This window comes from Amphiura filiformis, chromosome 12 (assembly GCF_039555335.1).
Source record: "Amphiura filiformis chromosome 12, Afil_fr2py, whole genome shotgun sequence".
Lineage (NCBI taxonomy): Eukaryota > Metazoa > Echinodermata > Ophiuroidea > Amphilepidida > Amphiuridae > Amphiura > Amphiura filiformis.
The window spans coordinates 61,545,619-61,569,834 of record NC_092639.1 but is presented as its reverse complement, the minus strand read 5'-3'; the positions used below and the strand labels follow the sequence as shown (position 1 = coordinate 61,569,834).

The 24,216-nt window shown below is 38.3% G+C and overlaps 1 protein-coding gene across 1 annotated transcript in view; it reads right to left on the bottom strand.

The window, feature by feature from the left end:
• LOC140166980 (uncharacterized) overlaps positions 1-24,216 on the bottom strand; it is a 185,802-nt gene that overhangs the window by 104,264 nt on the left and 57,322 nt on the right. The window contains exons 25-45 of the mRNA XM_072190462.1: positions 22,851-23,132; positions 21,532-21,792; positions 20,879-21,030; positions 20,222-20,396; positions 19,234-19,379; positions 18,647-18,791; positions 15,217-15,492; positions 14,506-14,616; positions 13,286-13,441; positions 12,831-12,931; positions 11,884-12,049; positions 10,952-11,089; positions 10,134-10,318; positions 9,247-9,352; positions 7,473-7,606; positions 6,664-6,799; positions 4,318-4,620; positions 3,318-3,578; positions 2,581-2,741; positions 1,740-1,866; positions 1,038-1,319 (exon numbers count right to left, since the gene is read on the bottom strand). Coding sequence (XP_072046563.1) covers positions 1,038-1,319; positions 1,740-1,866; positions 2,581-2,741; positions 3,318-3,578; positions 4,318-4,620; positions 6,664-6,799; positions 7,473-7,606; positions 9,247-9,352; positions 10,134-10,318; positions 10,952-11,089; positions 11,884-12,049; positions 12,831-12,931; positions 13,286-13,441; positions 14,506-14,616; positions 15,217-15,492; positions 18,647-18,791; positions 19,234-19,379; positions 20,222-20,396; positions 20,879-21,030; positions 21,532-21,792; positions 22,851-23,132 — 3,804 coding nt within the window. The remainder of the gene's footprint in view (positions 1-1,037; positions 1,320-1,739; positions 1,867-2,580; positions 2,742-3,317; positions 3,579-4,317; positions 4,621-6,663; positions 6,800-7,472; positions 7,607-9,246; positions 9,353-10,133; positions 10,319-10,951; positions 11,090-11,883; positions 12,050-12,830; positions 12,932-13,285; positions 13,442-14,505; positions 14,617-15,216; positions 15,493-18,646; positions 18,792-19,233; positions 19,380-20,221; positions 20,397-20,878; positions 21,031-21,531; positions 21,793-22,850; positions 23,133-24,216) is intronic.

Sequence of the window (24,216 nt, the reverse complement as noted above, 5' to 3'; positions counted from 1 at the left end):
CATGCATTTTTAGGGTCAATCATGTCTAAAGACTTGTATGAAATCTAATTTTAAATTTATGTATTCTAATTTTTGGAAAAGACATTTTCATTCTTATAACCAATCATTTAATTAATTAACAACAAAAAAGTGAAGAATGCTTAGACTTTGATTTTTATGACTCTACTGTTAGAAAACATGCCAAAAATGCATGTTTTGGGGTTTTTTTTCAAGAAATAAGTAAAATAATGAACTTTTTTATCTTCAGTAAGTACTAAATGAATGATTAAAATTGAGCTATGTTTCTCTTGGCAGAACTAGATAATATTTTTTTTAATCCCCAAAAATTAGTGCTGTATTTTTTCTGGAATGGGGAGGTATACATGAGATATTGTGACCAAATTGTTGTATTTATGATTGTTGATTGTCTAGTGGAGCAGTTACACAAACTATTTTTTACAGAAAATCTTTGATGATCCCTTCATCACCATGGGCACTACCTGGCAAATTATCAGCTTCTAAGAACTATTTTGATTGGTTACAAAGAGAGATATAGCATGTAATGAGCCAATCACAGATATGGTAAGAAATGTATCAGATTAAAAGTGCTGAAAATCTAAAGCTCTATTTTGATTGGTTATTCAGATGATTATATATCATGTAATTAACCAATTAGGGGCATGTAAGAATGGCAGTACAGAGCTTATAGGGTTAACTCCTGGGGGAGGGGGACACTCTTATGTTAAGGTGATACATGCAGGTATGTGCAATTGCAGTCCATTATTTAGCTTCACTATGAGTAAAACTACAAAAATTTGGCTGTACAGATCAAATCTGGAAAATATATGTATTTCTTAGCTCCACAGCCTATAATTTATCCCACTTTGTGTTCACTAGACCAACAAATATGGAAAAATTTCAGTTCAGAAGCCTCTATATTGTCTGAAAATCCGTTTTTTGTTCCCATAGTTCAGCACTTAGAGCACTGCACACCCCTACCAAAATTAAAATTGAGCCCCCGCTTTACTAAGAAGGAAGAAGAATTAGGTAGTTAATACCTGTTACTTGTGGGATGCAATTCTCCGCTGGGACTGGAATATTGATTTGGAGCACTTCACAGCACACCTCGTATTGTGTCCCAGGCCATAAGTTCCCAAATGTCACGTATGGATGATCTGATGGTGTAAAATCTTGCACGCCATGGACTTCATCGGTTGCATCGACTCTGACAGTGCGACGGTACCCGTACACATCGGTAGGGGCTATGACTGAATCCCAGACTGCCACAATGCATGTGGAGTATACGCCAACAGTTTGGCATTCACCATATGGAATGGAATCTGTTGAAGAAATCACAATATATTTATAATTAATAAAACAGTCAAAGCTCTCAAAATTTTGAGAAAATATCTGCAAACTTGGGACTTTTCCTGTTGAAACCTATGGCCAGCATGCAAAGCATTAAGAATAGTGATTGTCAGCTGAACCATAACACTAATTATAATCTCTTAATCCTAGTACTATACTTTGTTTCCCTTCAAGTTTGGTAGTGACCTTGCCCGGTGACCTTGGTGCTTTTATATGGTTGCACTGCAAGTATACCACTTTTGTATGCAGTTTTATACGCTCTGCAGACTAGATATGATACTGTAACTAGGGAAGTGTGCAACTATGTCACTACCAAACTTATGGTGAAGCCATTTAGTTCTAATCCTAAGCCCTAACCCTACAATATAAGCCTAACATTGTTTTAGCCTTACCTGTAACAAATGTCTCCACTGCAGGAACTTTATTCTGACCAAACACCCTTGCTCTGTATTGTACGCCGGGGACCAGGTAGGTCAATTTAGCCTCTGTCTCTTCTGTAAAAAGGCCATCCTCAAAGTACTAAATACAAATAATATACATATTCAGTTTTACATTTTCAGTGATCTTTAGAAAGTAGCAAATCAAAATAGTTCAATTGAGCAATTTCATTGAGCAAGTGAGCAGAAGAGAGCAAGATGGGGAGGATGGAAGATGGGAGGGACGGAGGGAGGGAGGAGGGAGGGAGGGAGGGAGGGAGGGAGAGGACTGGCGGAGGGGAGGGAGGAAGGAAGGGAGTGAGGGAGGGAGGGAGGAAGAGAGGAGGGAAGGAGGAAGGGAGAGAGGGAGGGAGAAAGAGAAAGTTTGAAAGGTGTGCAAAGCCAGGAATTGTGAGAATAACAGCAGACATATGCACATCCATATATCCACAAAAACCTGTGTATTGACATGTAGACTTGTCTGAGCAGCCCGCAAGTTGCTATTAATCTGATGCCTTTGATGTTTTCCTTTCGCAGAAAGAAAAATGGGACGAAAGTGAAGAAAAACAGACAAAAAGATATTCTGAATAGGGCATAAAACCATTTTCAACTTTAAAAACAAATCACACTGCTAAGGGCAACATCCCACAAACATAGGTATTAAAAGTCAAGTTTATCCTAGGGAAAAAGTTTTGAGGTTTCCCATATTAAGAACAAAAGGAAAAAGGGGTAACAAATGCCAATGCCGCACAGGGCGTAGCCTTTTTTATTTGTTAGAAATACACAGCTTAAATAGTGAAGCAATATAAATACATACTACTATATGTGCAGCACATTTATATTGAAGCTCATTCCATGGTTCATAGTACACCAGATAGCTGTCAGTCAAGCCGGTACCATCTACATTCCACTCCAATAATGCACTGGTTGGTGTGATGTAATCTGGATTTGCAGGAAGGCCCGTTGGGGGCGAAATTGCTGGCAAAATTAAACAAACAAAATGAATACATTAAGGTGAGTGACTCAGTGGGCTGTTCTAGTTGAAATCCACACATCCCCTATGAAAGATGTGACCTTAATCTTCCATACTGGGGTATAAATTTCAAATGGGGTTACCCAAATGGCAGGGACTGCCATATGTCTATATTTGAAATCTACATTCCCTGTATGGCAGAATAAGGTCATATCTTCCATAGGGGGTGTATGGATTTAAACCGGAATAGCACATTGGGTAACTTCCATTTGTGGAAAATATAGGTGAAGTCATACAGAGGGAGTATCAGTTTCAAAATAATTAACCCCAACCAATTCTATGTGAAAACCTACTCCCTGTGTGAAGGACATGTCTTAAATCTTCCACAGGGAATAGCAAATTTAAAATGGAATAGTCCAATGTTTCCCATTGAATAGCCTTCAATAAAAAATATTATTTTTAAAAATCAGTTCAGCAATTTTCTGAAATCTGCAGTAAGACGATAATCTTGGTTCAGATAAAGATTGGGTTGATCTACTTTTTTCTTTTGGAAGCCATATTGATTATACATTTGTACTTACTGGTTGTGAACAATCCATCATTGGGTGATTGTAAGTTGGCATACTCCACATTAATGTAATAGGAAGTGCTTGCAGCAAGTCCTTGGATCAGCCATCTTGTGTTCTTGGTGATTCGTTCCTTAAGATTTGAATCATCTGATTCCGGGTACCAAGATAATGTGTATAAAACATTCTCGCCTGCAACTTGTCCCCAGGATAGCAGTATTGAGTTGGTACCTTTTCTGATGATGAAGATTTCCAAAGGTGCCAAATTTAAATCCGCTGCAAGAAAAAAAAGGGTTACTTTTTAATGCAGTATGCAATATATTCTCATTTGTGACATGATCAAGGGGCATGAGTCACATATTGACCCTGGTCGAAAATAAGTTTTACATATGTTTCTAAAGAAGACATTTAGAGCTTTCAGAAACTGCACGTTGATACAACTTTTCTTTGTGAAGTTACGTCAATTTATCAATCGCTGAAAACAATATAAAACAAAAGAATTTTAACACTTTCTTTGCCAATATCTCAAAATCAATATTAGCGACATCTGACTCATTTTCCTTGATCGTGACACATTTAATTAATTTTTTTTTTAAATCCATCATTACATCTTTACATCTGGCCAATCTCCCCTTATTAGAACTGGGTTTGATTTCCCAAAGAGTTCCTAGGTCCTAAACTAATCATACATCCTAAGCCCATCATAAGTTTTAAATCAATCACAACAATCCCATAGGATTTTCAAGACTTAAAATTTAGCCTATTGTTTATACTTCATTGAATTTAGCACATTGTCTAGATTTCATTGAATTAATTAACCTATTGCTAAGACTTCACTAAATTTAGTATATTATCGAGACTAAATTTGATGTATTTTTACCCAAATAAAATGACATAATGACTGTAATTGTAAATCTACAGCATTTTTTCTTTTGCATATTAATGGTATATTATCAGTACACATGACTGTTTAATACTTTTAACAGCATTAGGCAATATATTAGACTCAACTAACCTGTTTCTGTGCCATAAATGAAGGCAGGGATACTATCACTTGGCTCACTTGGACATTCTACTTGTGATCTCGTCGATAAGGAAGCAAACACAATGGTATTTGGTACATCCACCCACAGATAGTATGTCAATGCGTAGCTATCAATCACCTCATACTGCAAGTCATTCTCGCCTGGTTGCAGACAGTTACAGGTGGAATACCATAGCACATATTGGTCATAGTCGCCACCAGGGGGCGCTTCCCAGGTGAACATGATTAGGTTAGGGAAACTCTCTGCTTCAAAGTTTTGGACACTCAGTGGCGCTAAATGTAAAAGAGTTGAGATAAAATAAAGTAATTATAAATGAATGTTCAGAGGAGATCATTTTTGTTCTACTAATAAGTGAATCTAATCAAAAACAGGGAATAAATTGACACTAGCATCTGCCTTCTAAAGACATTCTTAGTTGTCATCTAATACACTTGTCTAGATACACACACATAGTGCATTGCAGGCACAAGCCTAGCGTAAACGCGACCGCAGTACAGACAAGTGAAATTGCAAACATGTGTCATTCATTTTAGAATAAAGCGAGTTTTGACAGGCACTTATGGTCTCAGGTTAAACAGACTAGGAATTAGAATAAAAGTTGTGTTTTTACTATAGACTATATAGAGGATAGTAAAAACAAGAATTCCTATCATTTATTTTGTAGGGGAAATACTGGTAACAATCAGTTGCATAGCATCATTGTTACCACCTGTGTGTAGGGGAAGGGTGTGTGTGTACGGGGGTGTTACCACCTGTATGTAGGGGTAGGGCGGGGTGTGTGGGGGTAGGGTGTGTGTTGGTGTGTGTCTTTGTCTACACCTTAATTGTGGGACCAATGTGTGTGTACAGGAGATATCCTGGTAACAATTAGTTGCATAGCATCATTGTTACCACCTGTATGTAGGGGTGGGGATGGGGTGTGTGTGGGGTATGGGGTGTATACAGGAGATACTTACATGTCCTGGTAACAATTAGTTGCATATCATCATTGTTGCCACCTGTATGTAGGGGTGGGGATGGGGTGTGTGTGTGGGGTGTGAGGTGTATACAGGAGATACTTACATGTCCTGGTAACAATTAGTTGCATAGCATCATTGTTACCACCTGTATGTAGGGGTGGGGATGGGGTGTGTGTGTGGGGTGTGAGGTGTATACAGGAGATACTTACATGTCCTGGTAACAATTAGTTGCATAGCATCATTGTTACCACCTGTATGTGGGGGTGGGGATGGGGTGTGTGTGGGGTATGGGGTGTATACAGGAGATACTTACATGTCCTGGCAACAATTAGTTGCATAGCATCATTGTTACCACCTGTATGCAGGGGTGGGGATGGGGTGTGTGTGGGGTATGGGGTGTATACAGGAGATACTTACATGTCCTGGTAACAATTAGTTGCATATCATCATTGTTACCACCTGTATGTAGGGGTGGGGATGGGGTGTGTGTGGGGTGTGGGTGTGTGTAAAGGGAGATACTTACATGTCCTGGTAACAATTAGTTGCATATCATCATTGTTACCACCTGTATGTAGGGGTGGGGATGGGGTGTGTGTGGGGTATGGGGTGTATACAGGAGATACTTACATGTCCTGGTAACAATTAGTTGCATAGCATCATTGTTACCACCTGTATGTAGGGGTGGGGATGGGGTGTGTGTGGGGTATGGGGTGTATACAGGAGATACTTACATGTCCTGGTAACAATTAGTTGCATAGCATCATTGTTACCACCTGTATGTAGGGGTGGGGATGGGGTGTGTGTGGGGTATGGGGTGTATACAGGAGATACTTACATGTCCTGGTAACAATTAGTTGCATATCATCATTGTTACCACCTGTATGTAGGGGTGGGGATGGGGTGTGTGTGGGGTGTGGGTGTGTGTGCGGGAGATACTTACATGTCCTGGTAACAATTAGTTGCATATCATCATTGTTACCACCTGTATGTAAGGGTGGGGATGGGGTGTGTGTGGGGTATGGGGTGTATACAGGAGATACTTACATGTCCTGGTAACAATTAGTTGCATAGCATCATTGTTACCACCTGTATGTAGGGGTGGGGATGGGGTGTGTGTGGGGTATGGGGTGTATACAGGAGATACTTACATGTCCTGGTAACAATTAGTTGCATAGCATCATTGTTACCACCTGTATGTAGGGGTGGGGATGGGGTGTGTGGGGGGTATGGGGTGTATACAGGAGATACTTACATGTCCTGGTAACAGTTAGTTGCATAGCATCATTGTTACCACCTGTATGTAGGGGTGGGGATGGGGTGTGTGTGGGGTATGGGGTGTATACAGGAGATACTTACATGTCCTGGTAACAATTAGTTGCATAGCATCATTGTTGCCACCTGTACGTAAGACTTGGAATCTCATGGAGTACTCTCTGCCAGGCACCAGACCATCAAAAGTATATTTAGTTATGTCTGGTCCAAATACAATAGGCTATGGATTCAGAGAAAGCAAAGTTTAGATAAAGGGTCCAAAATTCCTAAGTTCCCAAAGACTTTTTAGAATGAATATAATGAATTCTTACAAAACTCAAGGTTATAGGTTGCACATTTTATTTGACACAACAGATCCAAAGTGTGTTTGGTCATGATGGCTCATCATGCAAGAAAAGATATAGTAGGCCTGACCTACTGTAGATTATATTCTGCATGCTTAGTGAGAGTTGAATGGACCAAAGTGCAACTTCCAATACTGCATCTTTTCTGATGCAATGAGCCCTTGTAACTGAATGCAACGATGTGCTGCATTGTAAATCGGACCAGTGTCTAAAACAAAATGTGCTATCAATAACTTAGATGTATACTCTCATACTTGTCTTTATTACTTTAAAAGTTTTGTGAAAGTAAAGTTTAATTATTTCGCAACAAACATTTATTATTCTGTGAATAATTCAAATTAAGTCCAAGAAAAAAAGTGTGTCCATAACTTTAAACTTAATTGCATCTTTGCTTTGCTCTTAAATGAGCAAGGGGCATATTATTATTGGGTAGGGGAAATAAGCATAGGTATCACCAGGATTTCGTTATTGTTTATCGACATTTTAAGTCTAATTTAAGTTTATTTAACAATTTATTTAACACTGTCAGAGTCTTTGTGCTATACTTACATCATCACAACTATCAGGACAAAGAAATAATTGGTATCCATCCAGAGTCTGTGTACTTGTTGCCTCTCCCCATGTAACAGTGATACTATCAGTGTCTTTGTCTTTCAGGTAGACAGTTCCAGGTTGCTTATCAACTGAAATGAGAGATAATAAACAATGGATATTATTTCATTCCCACATTGTGGCCCATAGGCCAAAATTACATACAATAATTCTTACAATATAAAAATACACACAAGTACAATAATTGATTTAAATATTTATGCAAAATTGCACTGGGTATAAAACACACAAAAATATACAGTTGAACAAATTTTCATTCATTCATTCATATTTTATTTCATTCATTCCTCAAGATATGTGGAGTAAACTCAGTAAACAAAGTTTGTTGTATCTGATCCAGAAAATGCACTTACTTGTGTACGTTTCAGCAAACGCTGTTGCCTTTGCTATTTGGGTACCCTTCTGCTTTTAGCAGTAAAATCAAAATTTAAAAAAAAAAACCTTTTGACCCCAGGACACAATGGGCAAAAAGAAATATAGATGTACATTTCTACAAGTGTGTGCATTTTCTGGATCAGATACAATGTACAGGGTGAGTCAAAAAAAGTGCAATAGAGCAAAGAATCGATATTTATGTAAGAACCACGTTGAACTTTCCAATTATTGAAAGTTTCTATAAATGCCACACTCAATACGCATCTGTTGTGAAAAAATGAAGTCAATCACATCTACCGTTTAATTTTTATGAGTCCTTTTGCTACGATACCCAATTTCATTATTTGTCCACGAGGTACATGTATTTTGAATGAGAGCACACAATGCACGATAAAGGCACCAGCTCTGAAACTGACTTTAACATAAATAAGGTTGATTTTTGCCTGTTTTCTGTTCAAACTAACTTTCTAACATTACTTTAATACCTTCATACCTCACTCGACTTCAACTCCAGTTTTTTTAATCCCAATATGTCCAACTTACTGGATATTTTATAATTCACTCCACTTCAATTTTGCAGCATTTCATTTCGACATTTGCAAAAATCCGCCTACAAATGTGTATGTTTTTGATAGAGAATAAACATCTTTAAAGTAAAGGTAAAATGAAAATAACAATAAATAATGTTTCTTTTCCTTAAACAAGACCAAGGAAAATAACAATTTGGGTGCTCCATTTTATTTTGATACCAATGAGGTTAATAAAATAGCAGTTGTTCCAAATCTACCTTACACAGAGTGGGCTGACATTCAAATTTTAGATGTTTCTTGGACAGATATTAAAATTGGGTATCGCTATAAAATGTGTCATAAAAACAAAACGGTAAATGCTAATTCCTTGGTTTTTTCACACAAGGTCACTAATGGATCTATCATTTATAAAATGTTTTAAAACCTAAAAGTTTCAAATCGGTTCTTAAATAAAAATGGATTCTTTTCTCTATTGCACTTTTTTTGACTCACCCTGTACAACAAACTTTGTTTACTGACACACAAAAAATTTATTAGAAATAACATTTAAAATTTGTATTTGAATGGGACTTCAACTTTTGTCAATACTACTGTCTTCATCATTTTTTGCCAAATCTTGATTTTTACACTCTCACTGGTATCACTGAATGGGCCTTTAAGATTAGCATTGCTATTTGTGTACCCGTCTGCTTTTAGCAGTAAAATAAAAATAAAAAAACATCATTTGTCCCCAGGTCACAATGGGAAGAAAGAAGGATAGATGTATATTTCTACACCCATTCTTCAGAAAAATGCAAAATACTTACTTGTACTAAATTCAAATTCTTGAGCTAAGCTAGTCAGTTCATCACAATCTCCATAACTTGCTACAGTATAAACGATGACAACATATTCTGTGCCTGGCTCAAGGTCCTGTAAAACAAAAATCCCATGAAGGTACTGTCAAACTAAACATTTTGGCCAAACATAATGTTTGCGCTTTTGACGCTCAACATAACTTCTGTAAAAATAAAAATGAGTGAATATGATCTTTTATGCATAGGTCTATGTAGGAAAACTCAAAATTTCAGAACAAGCAATGTAGTCCAAAATTGAAAAAATTTGACAAATTAAACATGCAAAAGTTATTACTTTTACAGAAATAACAGGGATAACAGAGTTGAGATGCAACACATAGATTTTATTTGTATTGAAGGCTGATTTACAACATTGTGAGATGAAGATATTCATAAGCATGATTGATTGCGTGTATGTGACACAATCTGCTCAATGGGGCCAAACGAGGCATTTTTGACAATTTCGTTCAGTTTAAAATTTGCTGCCATTGGCCCCATGGATCAGATTGTGTCCCATATACAGATAAAGTTTAAGTGGTGCATTTCCATGAAGAATATGTTAATTAAAATTTAAGTATTTAAACAAATTTTGATTTTGATACACAAGTGAAGTGAAGCCAATGAAGGTTACAGAGGGGTAATGTGATGTTTTACGGAAGTTCTTGTGGCTATACAAGCACAGATCAGTTTGAAAGACCACTGATAACAAGTTCCACCAATCAAGTTTGGATTTATATTAAAATGATGCGTATAGATCTATCACTGCAAAAAAAATGATATTTTAGCTACATTTCAATTGAAGAAAGTGGTAGGGGTTGGAGAGGGGTTGTTAATCAGTGATAATACAGTATACATACCCACAGTTGCACCCCTTTAACACCTTTGAGTAGCCTGTATGGATAATCAGTTGGATATTCACCACTATCCTTGACTCCATAGCTAACATAAAAGCCATCATGTATGCCGTTAGGTAGCGTCCATGATAGGCGTGCATAAGCTGGGGATACCTCCTCTAGAGTTATACCACTGACTAGATCAGGGTCTGAAAAAAAAACCCATGAAAATCAAATTCAGCAACTCTGTTTAATCACTTTTTATTGGCAAAACCGGCAAAATAGTAAAAGCAAGCGAAACAAGAAACAAAGAATCGTATAATAATACCTAGGGAATGTACCAGGTTCAAAATAAATGATTCAATGTTGGTTGAACTGACATTATTTTGTTTGTTTATACACGGTCCCAAGGAAGAACAACTTTTTTTTGATTGGGCCTAAAATGTTGAAGTAACTTCACCTGCTGTCCCAAAGATCACAAAACCTACAGATTTGAGTAGTATGCAAGATCTGATTATTGGATCTGATGATGTTAAATACTGGCTGTACCACATCATAAAGCCAAAAACAGGACCTTCTAAAATTTTCAGTCATTAAAACGTTGCATTTTTGCACAAGGTCAAAGTATGTTAATTTCAAAGCCCACAGAAGGGTCCAAAGAAAAACAAACATAAATACAAATGTACACAAATGGACAAATGATGATAACCACTGTACACCATACTAACCAACAATATACCAAACAGAGAGATAAAAATATATAATCAATGGATCTAGCAGGGACAAAAAAAACAAAAACAAATGATAAAAACAGTAAAAACATTTGATTCATCCTTTCCTACCTGTACGTTGTTGTTCACTTTGAGCGGCATACTCATCTGCATCCACAGTAATAGTATAACACTGTCCTGGTACCAGCTGTGTGAAGGCGTGTGCTGCCGTCGCTGATGGCTGGACTGGGTAATTTACACCAGGATTCGCTGCAAGAGAAGGGGTGAGAAAACAATAACAAAATTGATGATATCGGCAGGATTTTTGCATATTTTCAAATAACACTTTACATGATATTCCATGACTTTCAATCCCATAGAATTTGCCACGCCTAAATCATGTATAATTTTATCATTTGTTTTTTATCAAAAACTTCTTTATGCTACAAATTATTCGTAAATTTTGTTTTACTCTCATAAATACATGTTTCAGTGCCAAATATTTCCAATAGTAAGGTAAAGAAGATATAATTTTTTGCATAAATTTGGGCAATTTAATTTTTCCATGGCTTTTCCACACCATTAACTTGCTCATTTACTCACTACCTTACCTGGTCAACTGACCCACTAGCTCAAACTTGTGCATAATAAGCCATGCATAATTTCACCAGGTATTCACCACTAAACAGGGAGTCTGTACTGGACCAATGAATGCGGACATGTTTTTCCTGATTTTGATCACTTAACAGGGGCCATTGGAAATCGAAGCTTTACACACATTTTATGCAAATTATATACAATTTTCAATGAGTTTAAACAAATCAACCAGGACGAACTTATCTCTTATAGATGGGGTTTTTTTTGTAGCTTATTCACATACTAAAATGCAGAAAACAGAAAATGGTGGCAAAAATGTCTCAGTTTGGTGGGATGTCAAGTTTCATAAAAATGTCTGCATTCAAGGAGATTAGATATACACACTCGCTTGCTTGCACACCCTCTTGCCCACCAGACCACTAACACACACTATTCACTCACCCCATCCCAGGTAAATAATGAATTACCTTTCTGTTTCTTGCAGATAAAAGCCTGTTCTTGGCTGCAGCTCACATCACCCCAGTTATTTTCTTGACTTGGTATCTGCCACATGATTGCGCAATCTTCATTACCACCAGTGCCTCCATTGTCAGGTTGTCCAGTAGCCCAGTTACCAATATACCCAACATCAAACTGATGGTGTTGAAATAAGAAGAGAACTGTTATAAACAGACAGCAAACAGGTGCATTACCCTAATCAGCCTACACTAGATTAACTATACCAGCCTGGATCAGCTCCCTGAATATCAGCCTACACTATAGATTAACTATCCCAGCCTGGATCAGCTCACTGAATATCAGCCTACACTATAGATTAACTATCCCAGCCTGGATCAGCTCACTGAATATCAGCCTATACTATAGATTAACTATACCAGCCTGGATCAGCTCACTGAATATCAGCCTATACTATAGATTAACTATCCCAGCCTGGATCAGCTCACTGAATATCAGCCTACACTATAGATTAACTATCCCAGCCTGGATCAGCTCACTGAATATCAGCCTACACTATAGATTAACTATCCCAGCCTGGATCAGCTCACTGAATATCAGCCTACACTATAGATTAACTATCCCAGCCTGGATCAGCTCACTGAATATCAGCCTACACTATAGATTAACTATCCCAGCCTGGATCAGCTCACTGAATATCAGTCTACACTATAGATTAACTATCCCAGCCTGGATCATCTCCCAAAAAAATATCAGCCTATCACCACGGTTGTTTGATAGCATGTAAAACTGAGTCATTTTAAAGAAAAGTTGAACAATGATGGCGCTATTTATCTGAAATCATGTTAACATCTTTACCAGGGATAGACTATACCGCGGAAACATGGCATGTTGCCTCAGGGAATCGACGCTAAGTCAGGTACCGCATGAGCAAAATAATATTAATATATCTACTTACTGTAGATCCATCCTCAAAAACAAATGTTCCTTCATTAGCTATATCATTCAGTCCAAGCCAGAAACCAAAGTCGCTAGTGTCAGGATCATTCTCTGTGCAACCTGTCATGGAGTAACAATACAAAAACATGATGCAAGTTATATACTACATATCAACCATACATAAATACTCCTTCATTAGCTATGTCATTCAGTCCAAGCCAGAAACCAAAGTCACTAGTGTCAGGATCTGTGCAACCTGTCATGGGGGAAAATAGAACAACATGAAAAAGAGTTGGCATTTATATAGTGCCTTTTTAATTTGTTCAAGATGCTCCACATATATTCCACTGCCATTGGAATATATATCACACCATGTTCCTGCCAACAACACCGGCATCATATTTTTATCCTTCACTTATCCTAAAGTTCATTATTCCTACTTTTATAATGCATTTACAAGGATCATTTACTCACCAGCAAGGAAGTCCTGTTCCGCTTGGCTGATTATGCTCACTAAATTGCCATCTTTGTTTTCACAATAGTCCTGTGCATCAGCATATGTTAATCTACTGGTGTGTGCGATGTAGTAACAAGAATCACCAAATTCCCTCCAACCACATGGGCAGTTGCCTGACACAATGAGAAAAAAGTGAAGTTAATGTTACAGGTTAAGTTTTGTTTGTTTCACTGTGAACGTGCGTGTCTGGGGTGTGTACGCATACTTTTAATCATCCTCAAAATTTAAAATCCCCACTACCCTTGTGGAAGATTTTGGAAATATCTTCTGTAGGGGAAGAATGAATTTCAAATGGAATGAATGTGCTAGGCAGCTCCATTTGAATTTCACAAACCCTCTGAGAACAATTCAACCGAATCCTCCACAGAGGGAGGATGAGTTTCAAATATAGTTAGGAAACGTGCTGATCCATTTAAAATTTGTACTCCCCTTTGGAAGATATTTCCAAAATCTTCCCAGAGGGAGCGTGGACTTTCAAAGGATTAGACCATTTTAACAAGTAACAGAAAAGAGTAAACTGGGGTATTCAGTTTAAATCCAAACATCCCTATGGAAGACATGACCATATTCTCAACAAATGGGTGACCCATTTGAAATTCACACTACCTGTGTGGAAGATTAAGGATATGTGTTCCATAGGGTGTATGGATTTTAACTGGAATAGCCCAATAAACCATTTTCAGACATGAATCAATTGAAAATACCCTAACTTATGTTATTTAATATGAAACAAATGTGCCACTTTTAGAAAGAAAAACAGCAAGCTATACCAATTTGACATGGGGGAACAATTACAAAATAGACGGTACTCAAGTGGGGACAAAAAAACAAATGTAGGCACAGAAGTAGGTAAAGTTTGATAGCCAAAAATTTATAATTTCAAGGCACTCAGATGTGTTAAACCTGAAAAAACAACAGGGATCAATGGGAATACAAAAGTGCACTGGAATAAGTGATGAAAATCACTGTGCACACAAGCAGACATGATAAACCAAACAACAAATGTAAGCACAAAGATTTTCTGTTCTCCCCCCCCCCCCATATCCTTGCGTAATCTTCTCAGTAGTATGTGCATGCTTAACTGCATTCTAGATGCATTTCAGGGCACATTGTTTCAAATTAAAGGCCTTTCACATGACGCATTTGGACAAATCAAATTCCAAATTCACTCACTTACCTGGGTCAATGAAAATTTCATACACCGCATCCTGAATGCCCTCACCAAACACAATATTGATGAAATCTGTGCCAAAATCTTGAATAACTATCTGCAGAGCAGACAAATCGACTGAAAATAGAAACAAATACAAATAATTCATATTTTGAATGTGTAATATTGATATTTTTAACCATGTACTGTTTACCTGCAAACTGGTTTTTAATTAAATCTGAAACTTAAAAAATACACACACAAAAAACCAACAACATTTTGTTTCCTCACATCATCCAATGTTAACATCAGAGCTCAGTGTGTGATGACCACCATAACAGGAAAGTTCCTATAGTGCAATTATCACCCAAGTTTTGGTTGCAGTTAGATTTGAATTGTTTATATGAGACCAGATTTATAACTTTCATCCAATTTGCCAAGTTGGTTTCCTCAAATGAGCTCGTTGACCTTTGATACCACCACTATATGTATGTACCCATAGTGAAACTATAACCCAACATTGGTTGCAGTACATGAGACCATTCAATCAAAAAAACACTTTGTCACATACAAACAAACACCCCCAACTCCCAACATACATACAGCTGAAAAAGTGATTATATAGTCTTCTCCTTTCAGGCGAGACAAAAATGAGAGGTTGGCCCGTTAAAAATCAAAACTTTCTTTTCTCAGAATCACCCTAATTTCCACCTTCATACACCATGCATATAGACATACTTGTTTCTATTGTAAGTGAAACAGGATCACTCTTCTTTGTGACTCCCTCTTTTTCCCAAACACGGACGGTCCTTACAGTCACTGTGTACTCGGTATCAGGAAACAAATGCTCAAAGTTGATCTCAGGATCCTCGGTAGTTTCCATCTCGGGATCCTGGCCAGGTCGCTCAAAGGTCACTTCAAAATTGGTGTACTGTCCAAATGGTAAAGGCCATGAAAAGGCGGCTGTAACTGCATCATTGTTCGTCTGCTCTAAGATTGCTGGAGGCTCTGGGCCTATAAATTAAAATAACAAAGATAGTAAAAATATGTGTTCATAATGCACTTGAACTTTACAATAAACAACACAAGGAATGCAGAATCAGTTGGATAATTATTTTTTTATTAAAATAAATATTTCAAATAGATTTACCCGAATGAGTGACTCCATTTGAAATTCACACTCCCTGTGTGGGAGATTAAGGTTCAAATGGAATAGCCCAATTTAGATCAAATACAGTACTGTTAAAGTGCAAAATGAAATGAACCTATGACAATCTATGGCAAATTGACCCCAGATGACCCCAAAAATGACCAAAACTTTTTGTCTCGCTATGGGGTGTCTAATCACATGTAAGGACTTGTATTGATGATCTGATGTCATCCTGACCACCATAGTGGCCCATAGTGTTTACTCACATGTAAGGACTTGTATTGATGATCTGATGTCATCCTGACCATCATAGTGGCCCATAGTGTCTACTCACATGTAAGGACTTGTATTGATGATCTGATATCATCCTGACCATCATAGTGGCCCATAGTGTCTACTCACATGTAAGGACTTGTATTGATGATCTGATGTCATCCTGACCATCATAGTGACCCATAGTGTCTACTCATATGTAAGGACTTGTATTGATGATCTGATGTCATCCTGACCATCATAGTGACCCATAGTGTCTACTCACATGTAAGGACTTGTATTGATGATCTGATGTCATCCTGACCATCATAGTGGCCCATAGTGTCTACTCACATGTAAGGACTTGTATTGATGATCTGATGTCATCCTGACCATCATAGTGGCCCAGTGTCTACTCACATGTAAGGACTTGAATTGATGATCTGATGTCATCCTGACCATCATAGTGGCCCATAGTGTCTACTCACATGTAAGGACTTGTATTGATGATCTGATGTCATCCTGACCATCATAGTGACCCATAGTGTCTACTCACATGTAAGGACTTGTATTGATGATCTGATGTCCTCCTGACCATCATAGTGACCCATAGTGTCTACTCACATGTAAGGACTTGTATTGATGATCTGATGTCATCCTGACCATCATAGTGACCCATAGTGTCTACTCACATGTAAGGACTTCTATTGATGATCTGATGTCACCCTGACCATCATAGTGACCCATAGTGTCTACTCACATGTAAGGACTTGTATTGATGATCTGATGTCATCCTGACCATCATAGTGGCCCATAGTGTCTACTCACATGTAAGGACTTGTATTGATGATCTGATGTCATCCTGACCATCATAGTGGCCCATAGTGTCTACTCACATGTAAGGACTTGTATTGATGATCTGATATCATCCTGACCATCATAGTGGCCCATAGTGTCTACTCACATGTAAGGACTTGTATTGATGATCTGATGTCATCCTGACCATCATAGTGACCCATAGTGTCTACTCACATGTAAGGACTTGTATTGATGATCTGATGTCCTCCTGACCATCATAGTGACCCATAGTGTCTACTCACATGTAAGGACTTGTATTGATGATCTGATGTCATCCTGACCATCATAGTGACCCATAGTGTCTACTCACATGTAAGGACTTCTATTGATGATCTGATGTCACCCTGACCATCATAGTGACCCATAGTGTCTACTCACATGTAAGGACTTGTATTGATGATCTGATGTCATCCTGACCATCATAGTGGCCCATAGTGTCTACTCACATGTAAGGACTTGTATTGATGATCTGATGTCCTCCTGACCACCATAGTGGCCCATAGTGTCTACTCACATGTAAGGACTTGTATTGATGATCTGATGTCATCCTGACCATCATAGTGTCTACTCACATGTAAGGACTTGAATTGATGATCTGATGTCATCCTGACCATCATAGTGGCCCATAGTGTCTACTCACATGTAAGGACTTGTATTGATGATCTGATATCATCCTGAACATCATAGTGGCCCATAGTGTCTACTCACATGTAAGGACTTGTATTGATGATCTGATGTCATCCTGACCATCATAGTGGCCCATAGTGTCTACTCACATGTAAGGACTTGTTGATGATCTGATGTCATCCTGACCATCATAGTGGCCCATAGTGTCTACTCACACGTAAGGACTTGTATTGATGATCTGATGTCACCCTGACCATCATAGTGGCCCATAGTGTCTACTCACATGTAAGGACTTGTATTGATGATCTGATATCATCCTGAACATCATAGTGGCCCATAGTGTCTACTCACATGTAAGGACTTGTATTGATGATCTGATGTCATCCTGACCATCATAGTGGCCCATAGTGTCTACTCACATGTAAGGACTTGTATTGATGATCTGATGTCATCCTGACCATCATAGTGGCCCATAGTGTCTACTCACATGTAAGGACTTCTATTGATGATCTGATGTCACCCTGACCATCATAGTGGCCCATAGTGTCTACTCACATGTAAGGACTTGTATTGATGATCTGATGTCATCCCGACCATCATAGTGTCTACTCACATGTAAGGACTTGAATTGATGATCTGATGTCATCCTGACCATCATAGTGGCCCATAGTGTCTACTCACATGTAAGGACTTGTATTGATGATCTGATGTCATCCTGACCATCATAGTGACCCATAGTGTCTACTCACATGTAAGGACTTGTATTGATGATCTGATGTCATCCTGACCATCATAGTGACCCATAGTGTCTACTCACATGTAAGGACTTGTATTGATGATCTGATGTCATCCTGACCATCACAGTGGCCCATAGTGTCTACTCACATGTAAGGACTTGTATTGATGATCTGATGTCATCCCGACCATCATAGTGTCTACTCACATGTAAGGACTTGTATTGATGATCTGATGTCATCCTGACCATCATAGTGGCCCATAGTGTCTACTCACATGTAAGGACTTGTATTGATGATCTCATGTCATCCTGACCATCATAGTGGTGCATAGTGTCTACTCACATGTAAGGACTTGTATTGATGATCTGATGTCATCCTGACCATCATAGTGACCCATAGTGTCTACTCACATGTAAGGACTTGTATTGATGATCTGATGTCATCCTGACCATCATAGTGGTGCATAGTGTCTACTCACATGTAAGGACTTGTTGATGATCTGATATTATCCTGACCATCATAGTGACCCATAGTGTCTACTCACATGTAAGGACTTGTATCATTGATATGTCATCCTGACCATCTACCAGTTCTACTGACAAGGTGATAGTAAAAACAGTTCCTGGTATCAAATTGTCAAACTGGTAGTCAAAGAAAATATCTGCATCTGCAACATCTAGAGTTTCTCCCTGTGAAAAGATACAGAATTATTCTTTTTTTAGTGCGGAATGGTTTGAAACCAGGCATTCAGATAATAAATATTGATGAAGTTGTTGCCAGGGTTCGATTTACCATGCACATGCATGCAGCTCTTTATCTGTGCATGTATTAACTCTTACCTCTCTATGTGCATGCATTTAATGCCTTTATTGATTTAAAATACTGACCCCTATTTTATATGCTCATGCCAGTCTTGTTCACATCCATTTTATAGAGCAATAGGCCAATCTGCTCACATGGTGGAACTAACAAAAACCATGGCCTGATCGCCTACACAACAACCATGTGCAAATTTAGAAATTAGAGGTAAATGACAATGACAATGCTGCTCCTGCTACACAGGACATGCAGCTGTAACAGCTGAAAGATTTTATGAATGCTGGTACATAATCAGTGAAACTAAACACTTACTCTTGCTACAAATGTATCTTCTGCCGTATCAATGTAGTACCTATATTTGCCATTAGGATCAGCATTACCTGATGAGGCTCCAAAGACTGCCAGAATGCTGCGAGTTCCGACCTCCTGCACCAAAATCTCCAAAGGATCAATGGATACTGGCAAATTTGAATAGAAATAAGGACGAATTTCAGTCTAGTGTATTATGTTATTGTATATAACAGTGAAACTGTTACTCACTCACTATTGACGGTTTCACCAATCATGGACAATAAGCATCATCAAAATGATGGTTGTTGATCCTTACTTCTGGTTGGATATATCCCAACTGTAGTGCTAAGTGAATCGCTTTGTCTCTGGTCATGATGTTTGGTCCTTGTCTTCTGATCAAAATGGATTCTTTGATACGTGTATGTCTAGCATTAATATCACACTCCTTGTGTATACAATTGTGGCATTGTCCCAACTGATGACATGGTTTTGTTTAACTGCAAGGTTTGTTATTGTTGACTTGGACTGCTCACTAGCCGAGTGTATGCGGGATTGCTGGGTGTAATTAGCTTTGGTTTTTGACACCCGTCTTGACTCAACGACATGGGAGTTATTACAGTTAGCGCATTGGTATTTCATAGACACAGTCAGTTGTGCTAAGAGGATCTATTACATCTTTCACTTTGGAGCTTTGTACTTTGGAGCCTATCGAACCTGAATCTAGACAGGGATTACCGCTACCGGCATTTGATCACTGAAGTTTGTTCGGCTTACTTACGGCGGAAATTACTCGGCTCTTGTAACTGCAAGCGTTAATAAAATCCAAACTCACGCTTGCGTAAATTCACATAAGCGTGCGACAGTAACTCATTACGCAACACACAACTAGCGTTAGCATCACGCTCAACTATGTGCATGCCATTCTATATCAATACACAATTTTTCCGCATTATAAGCCTATATAAAACTTTAGCAATGTTACCGATCACTTGCTGCAACTGAGCATTACCTGTAGAGCACATGGCAGATGGCGGTGGTGAGCTGCTTGTAGATGTGATCTGTCCTGCTCCATTCGGGTCATTTTCAGTTGAACATGTTTCTATGGAAACAGTATAATCACTTGAGGACAGAAGACCCACTATTGGATATGCCAGTGCTGAACCATCATTTGGTATAGTGGCAACCTAATGAGGAGAAATTTTACATAAATAATTACTATTCAAAAAAAAATATTGAAACTGAATAATGTAGAACTCCATCTACAAGCCTATGTGCACCTCTATGTTTTTTTGACGAAAAAGACGAAAGGCAGACACCCTCCACAAATACACATCCTGGAATATTGCATGACGAGATAGAAAAGGCTTTTAAGTTGACAGAGATCAAGTACTGCCAAATAATTTCGTTATGCATCCAGCAGACTTTGATTCAAAGTGTGCTGTTGTTTGTGCTCGGTATATAACACATTGTGCCAAAAATATGCACTAAGCGCTGAGTATGTAAACCTTTGTAACACTCAAACTTAAAGACACAAACTATTGTTCGATTTTGGGCTTTTACCAAAAAACAACCGGAGGTACACTATTGCCCTCCATAAGTGACCATAGCATTACATAATGGGCAATTTGGAGTCGGTACTCTTTGGATTTAATCTCTTTGGTCTTACCAGATTTCTTGGTCCTGTGCCTTGTCTAATGTATATTTTGTAGACATCAAAGACTGCTGGCAATCCTCCACTGCTAGCAGGTGCCTGCCATGTAACTGTGACAGAGGTTACAGTTGATCCGGCACACTGAATATTTTGTGCTGGATTTGGTTCTGAATAACAAACATGAAAGTAAGATTATCTTTGGCTTTACTAAAGCAAATGGAATTTAATATCCTTGGGCAAGACACTTTTTCTTATTTATACCACTACACCTATGTGTAAAATTGGGAGCAGCAACGGATAGTCAAAGTGGTGCAATTATTGATGGGAGCCAAATGATGCGATTTATCCCAGTGAAAGCGGAATAAATTTAAAGCACATTGATAAATGTTCTATTATTTGCTCCAGCTTCGATGACATCTCAATCACTTTTGAAGAAATTGATATGACAGGGGTGCCCAGTTCAATTCCTAGCAAATCAAAGCTGTATTGATTACATGTTTATTTGCTTCATTGCATTCATACACACAAACCTCCTCTGACGTGAATGGAATTTGTCCAGTGTGACGGCACTAGGTGTTACTGTAGCTGGAACATATAATAATTAAGGCACTATTTTTTATGCCCATATTTAATTATTTTTACTTTAGGGTCCAAGTCTGTTTACTCACTTGCAATGAAAGATTTTCTTCCTGACACTGATACTATTGGGTTTGTCTCTAATATAATGGTATACAGCTTGCCAGGAGTGAGTACACATGACGTTATATCATCAACATTTGTACTGACTTGAGTGTCAATGTTTCCATTCTGTTCCTCATCAAAGACATAAAGTACATAGTTATCAAATGCCAGGTTGATTTCACCCCAAGTGAATGTCACACAGGTTTCAGTGATATCTTGGATGATGATGTCAGCGGGCTGGGCAACGCCTGTGGAGAATAACAATTACAAAATGATTACTGCTTGGTAATTATTATTTCTTAATTTGGTTATCTTTGGTGGATGTTTACTCCTTAGCTGCAGTTGCTATCTTTTTTTATTTTTGGCATGTCACATGTATCATATTGTCTGTTAGTGCCCCTACTGGGATCAAAATTGAAATTATACTTCTACTTGGGATTGTATTTAGCATGAGAGTGAGCTTACTACAAAACATATTCACACAAAATGTCATCACCTTATTTGAATTTGGTTATTGTTGTCTAGACTAATCTAGACATAACAGTTATCAAGTTAAGTAACATTGATGAGTTGGCACTTAGGTTATTGTTGTCTAGGCTAATCTAGACATAACAGTTATCAAGTTAAGTAACATTGATGAGTTGGCACAAAACAGTCCTGCTTGAAGCTTTACAAATCCTGGTTTGAAACTATGTGCTGGATTGAGAATTCCAAATGACTACAGAGTATGGAAGAAATGATCTTCAGCAGGATACCAAATTGGATCTTGTGATTTTAAAGTCATAATGTACGATCTTTTTTCAGAATTTACCTTTATTTTTTTCAAAACCGATTTTTTGGCATATTTGTAATACTTACACATGTTCTAATTTAAATCTATGAGCAAACTGTCAAATTCGTCCTATTTGTAGTAAAACGGGACGATTTTCTGTTGGTCCGACATAAAGTCATAATTTTTTAGATTATGACTTTATGTCGGCCACGGTCGCAAACCGTAGTCTCCTACAAAACTAGCTTGGTTACGCTCCCTCCACATGTGGAGAGAGCGTAACCAAACTGGCCGCGTAGGAGACTAATTCTGAGGCCGCACTCGCTGTCCTAATCCAAATCGTGCGAGATGTTTCGAGTGATAGAGGTGAAGTTTATGATGTTGTTTCTTTGCAAATTCCCAATGTTTTTCGCGTTCAAATGTATTGGGAACTTTCATAATGATTGCATATTATCATTTTAGAAGAAAAAAAGAAAAATCTAAAAATTTTAAAAGATCGTACATTAAGGCTTTAAGTTGTTTTTTCATTATTCTTACTTGTCTGACAAGATCGCTCCAATGGATCACTTAGGACACTGGCTGCACCTTGGCCCACAACGGTCACTATAGAAATAGTATAGTTTGTATTCGGCAGTAAGTTGGTTAGCTCTATGTCTCTTGGATCACTTGGTTGCACAGAAATAGGTGAAGCAGGTGAACCATTGCTTGGTGCGTAGGTGATAAGATAGTTGTCAAAAGAGCCGCTTGGAGCACTCCATGTGAAACGGAGTGAGGTTGACAAAATGGAACTGCACTGAAGATTAGATGGTGCATTGGGTCCTGGAAAGAAAGATGATTGTTTTGATAAATCTGTGTTCACAATACACACATACCTAAAATAAATACATTCATACATAGACACAAATGTGTATGCATGTCTATTTAGTGGGTGATGTCATCATCAGGGGGTAGTGATTTTCAGGTTGCTCCATGAAATTTGCCTTTCTCCGCACAAGTTGATTTGATCCATAGAAATTTCATTATTTCACACAATTCACTTATTTATGACACTCGATTACATTCTACTGTTTCCCTCATGCAAAATGAAATGACAGGCTTGCCCTTGGTAATGTAGACCCAAGTGTTAATTGCTCCCAGTTTCAATGGGCTTTCCAGTTGATATTGACACACCCCCTATGGAAGACATAGCCTTAATCAACCACGCAGGGGGTATGGATTTCAAATGTAGTCAACCATACCCCCATTTGAAATTCACTCTCCCTGTCAGATTAAAATAAAAAATACAAAAAATAAATGTAGATATTTATATAGCGCTTTATGCCGTAAACAGCCTCAAAGCGCTTTACATTTATTCCGCCGTCATTAGAATATGTCGGAACCACGTTTGCAGCCTACAAGTGGCGCAGGGTCCATCAGTACAACGACTGTGACTACCCCTAACAGCTTCCCATTGCACCTGGGTGGGGTGAGGCAAGAGAGGCAAAGCGCCTTGCCCAAGGGCGCAACACGGTGGTGGGACGGGGAATCGAACCCACGCACGTCGAGCAAGCTCTCGGATTATGAGTCCAAGGCCGTAACCACTGAGCCACTGTGCCCGCATTAAGGTAATGTCTTCCATAGGGGGTGTATGGATTTCAACTAGAATAACCTATTTGGCCCTCTATGACTTCTGTCTTACATCCCTGTCTTGGAAGTTTCAAGTCCAACATCTTGCGTAAGGGTATTGTGATGTGCCCTGAGTAATTTAATTTAATTATTTAACTTTGGTTACAAGCTGAAAGTATGTCATGAGAAATATGAGTCTTGGGGCAACCCCTTGGAAGTAATCATGCCAGAGTTTGTGTGTCATGGCATGTTTTAGGGGAAATCCCTTTGGGTACAGTAAACAAATTTAATCAGAGTT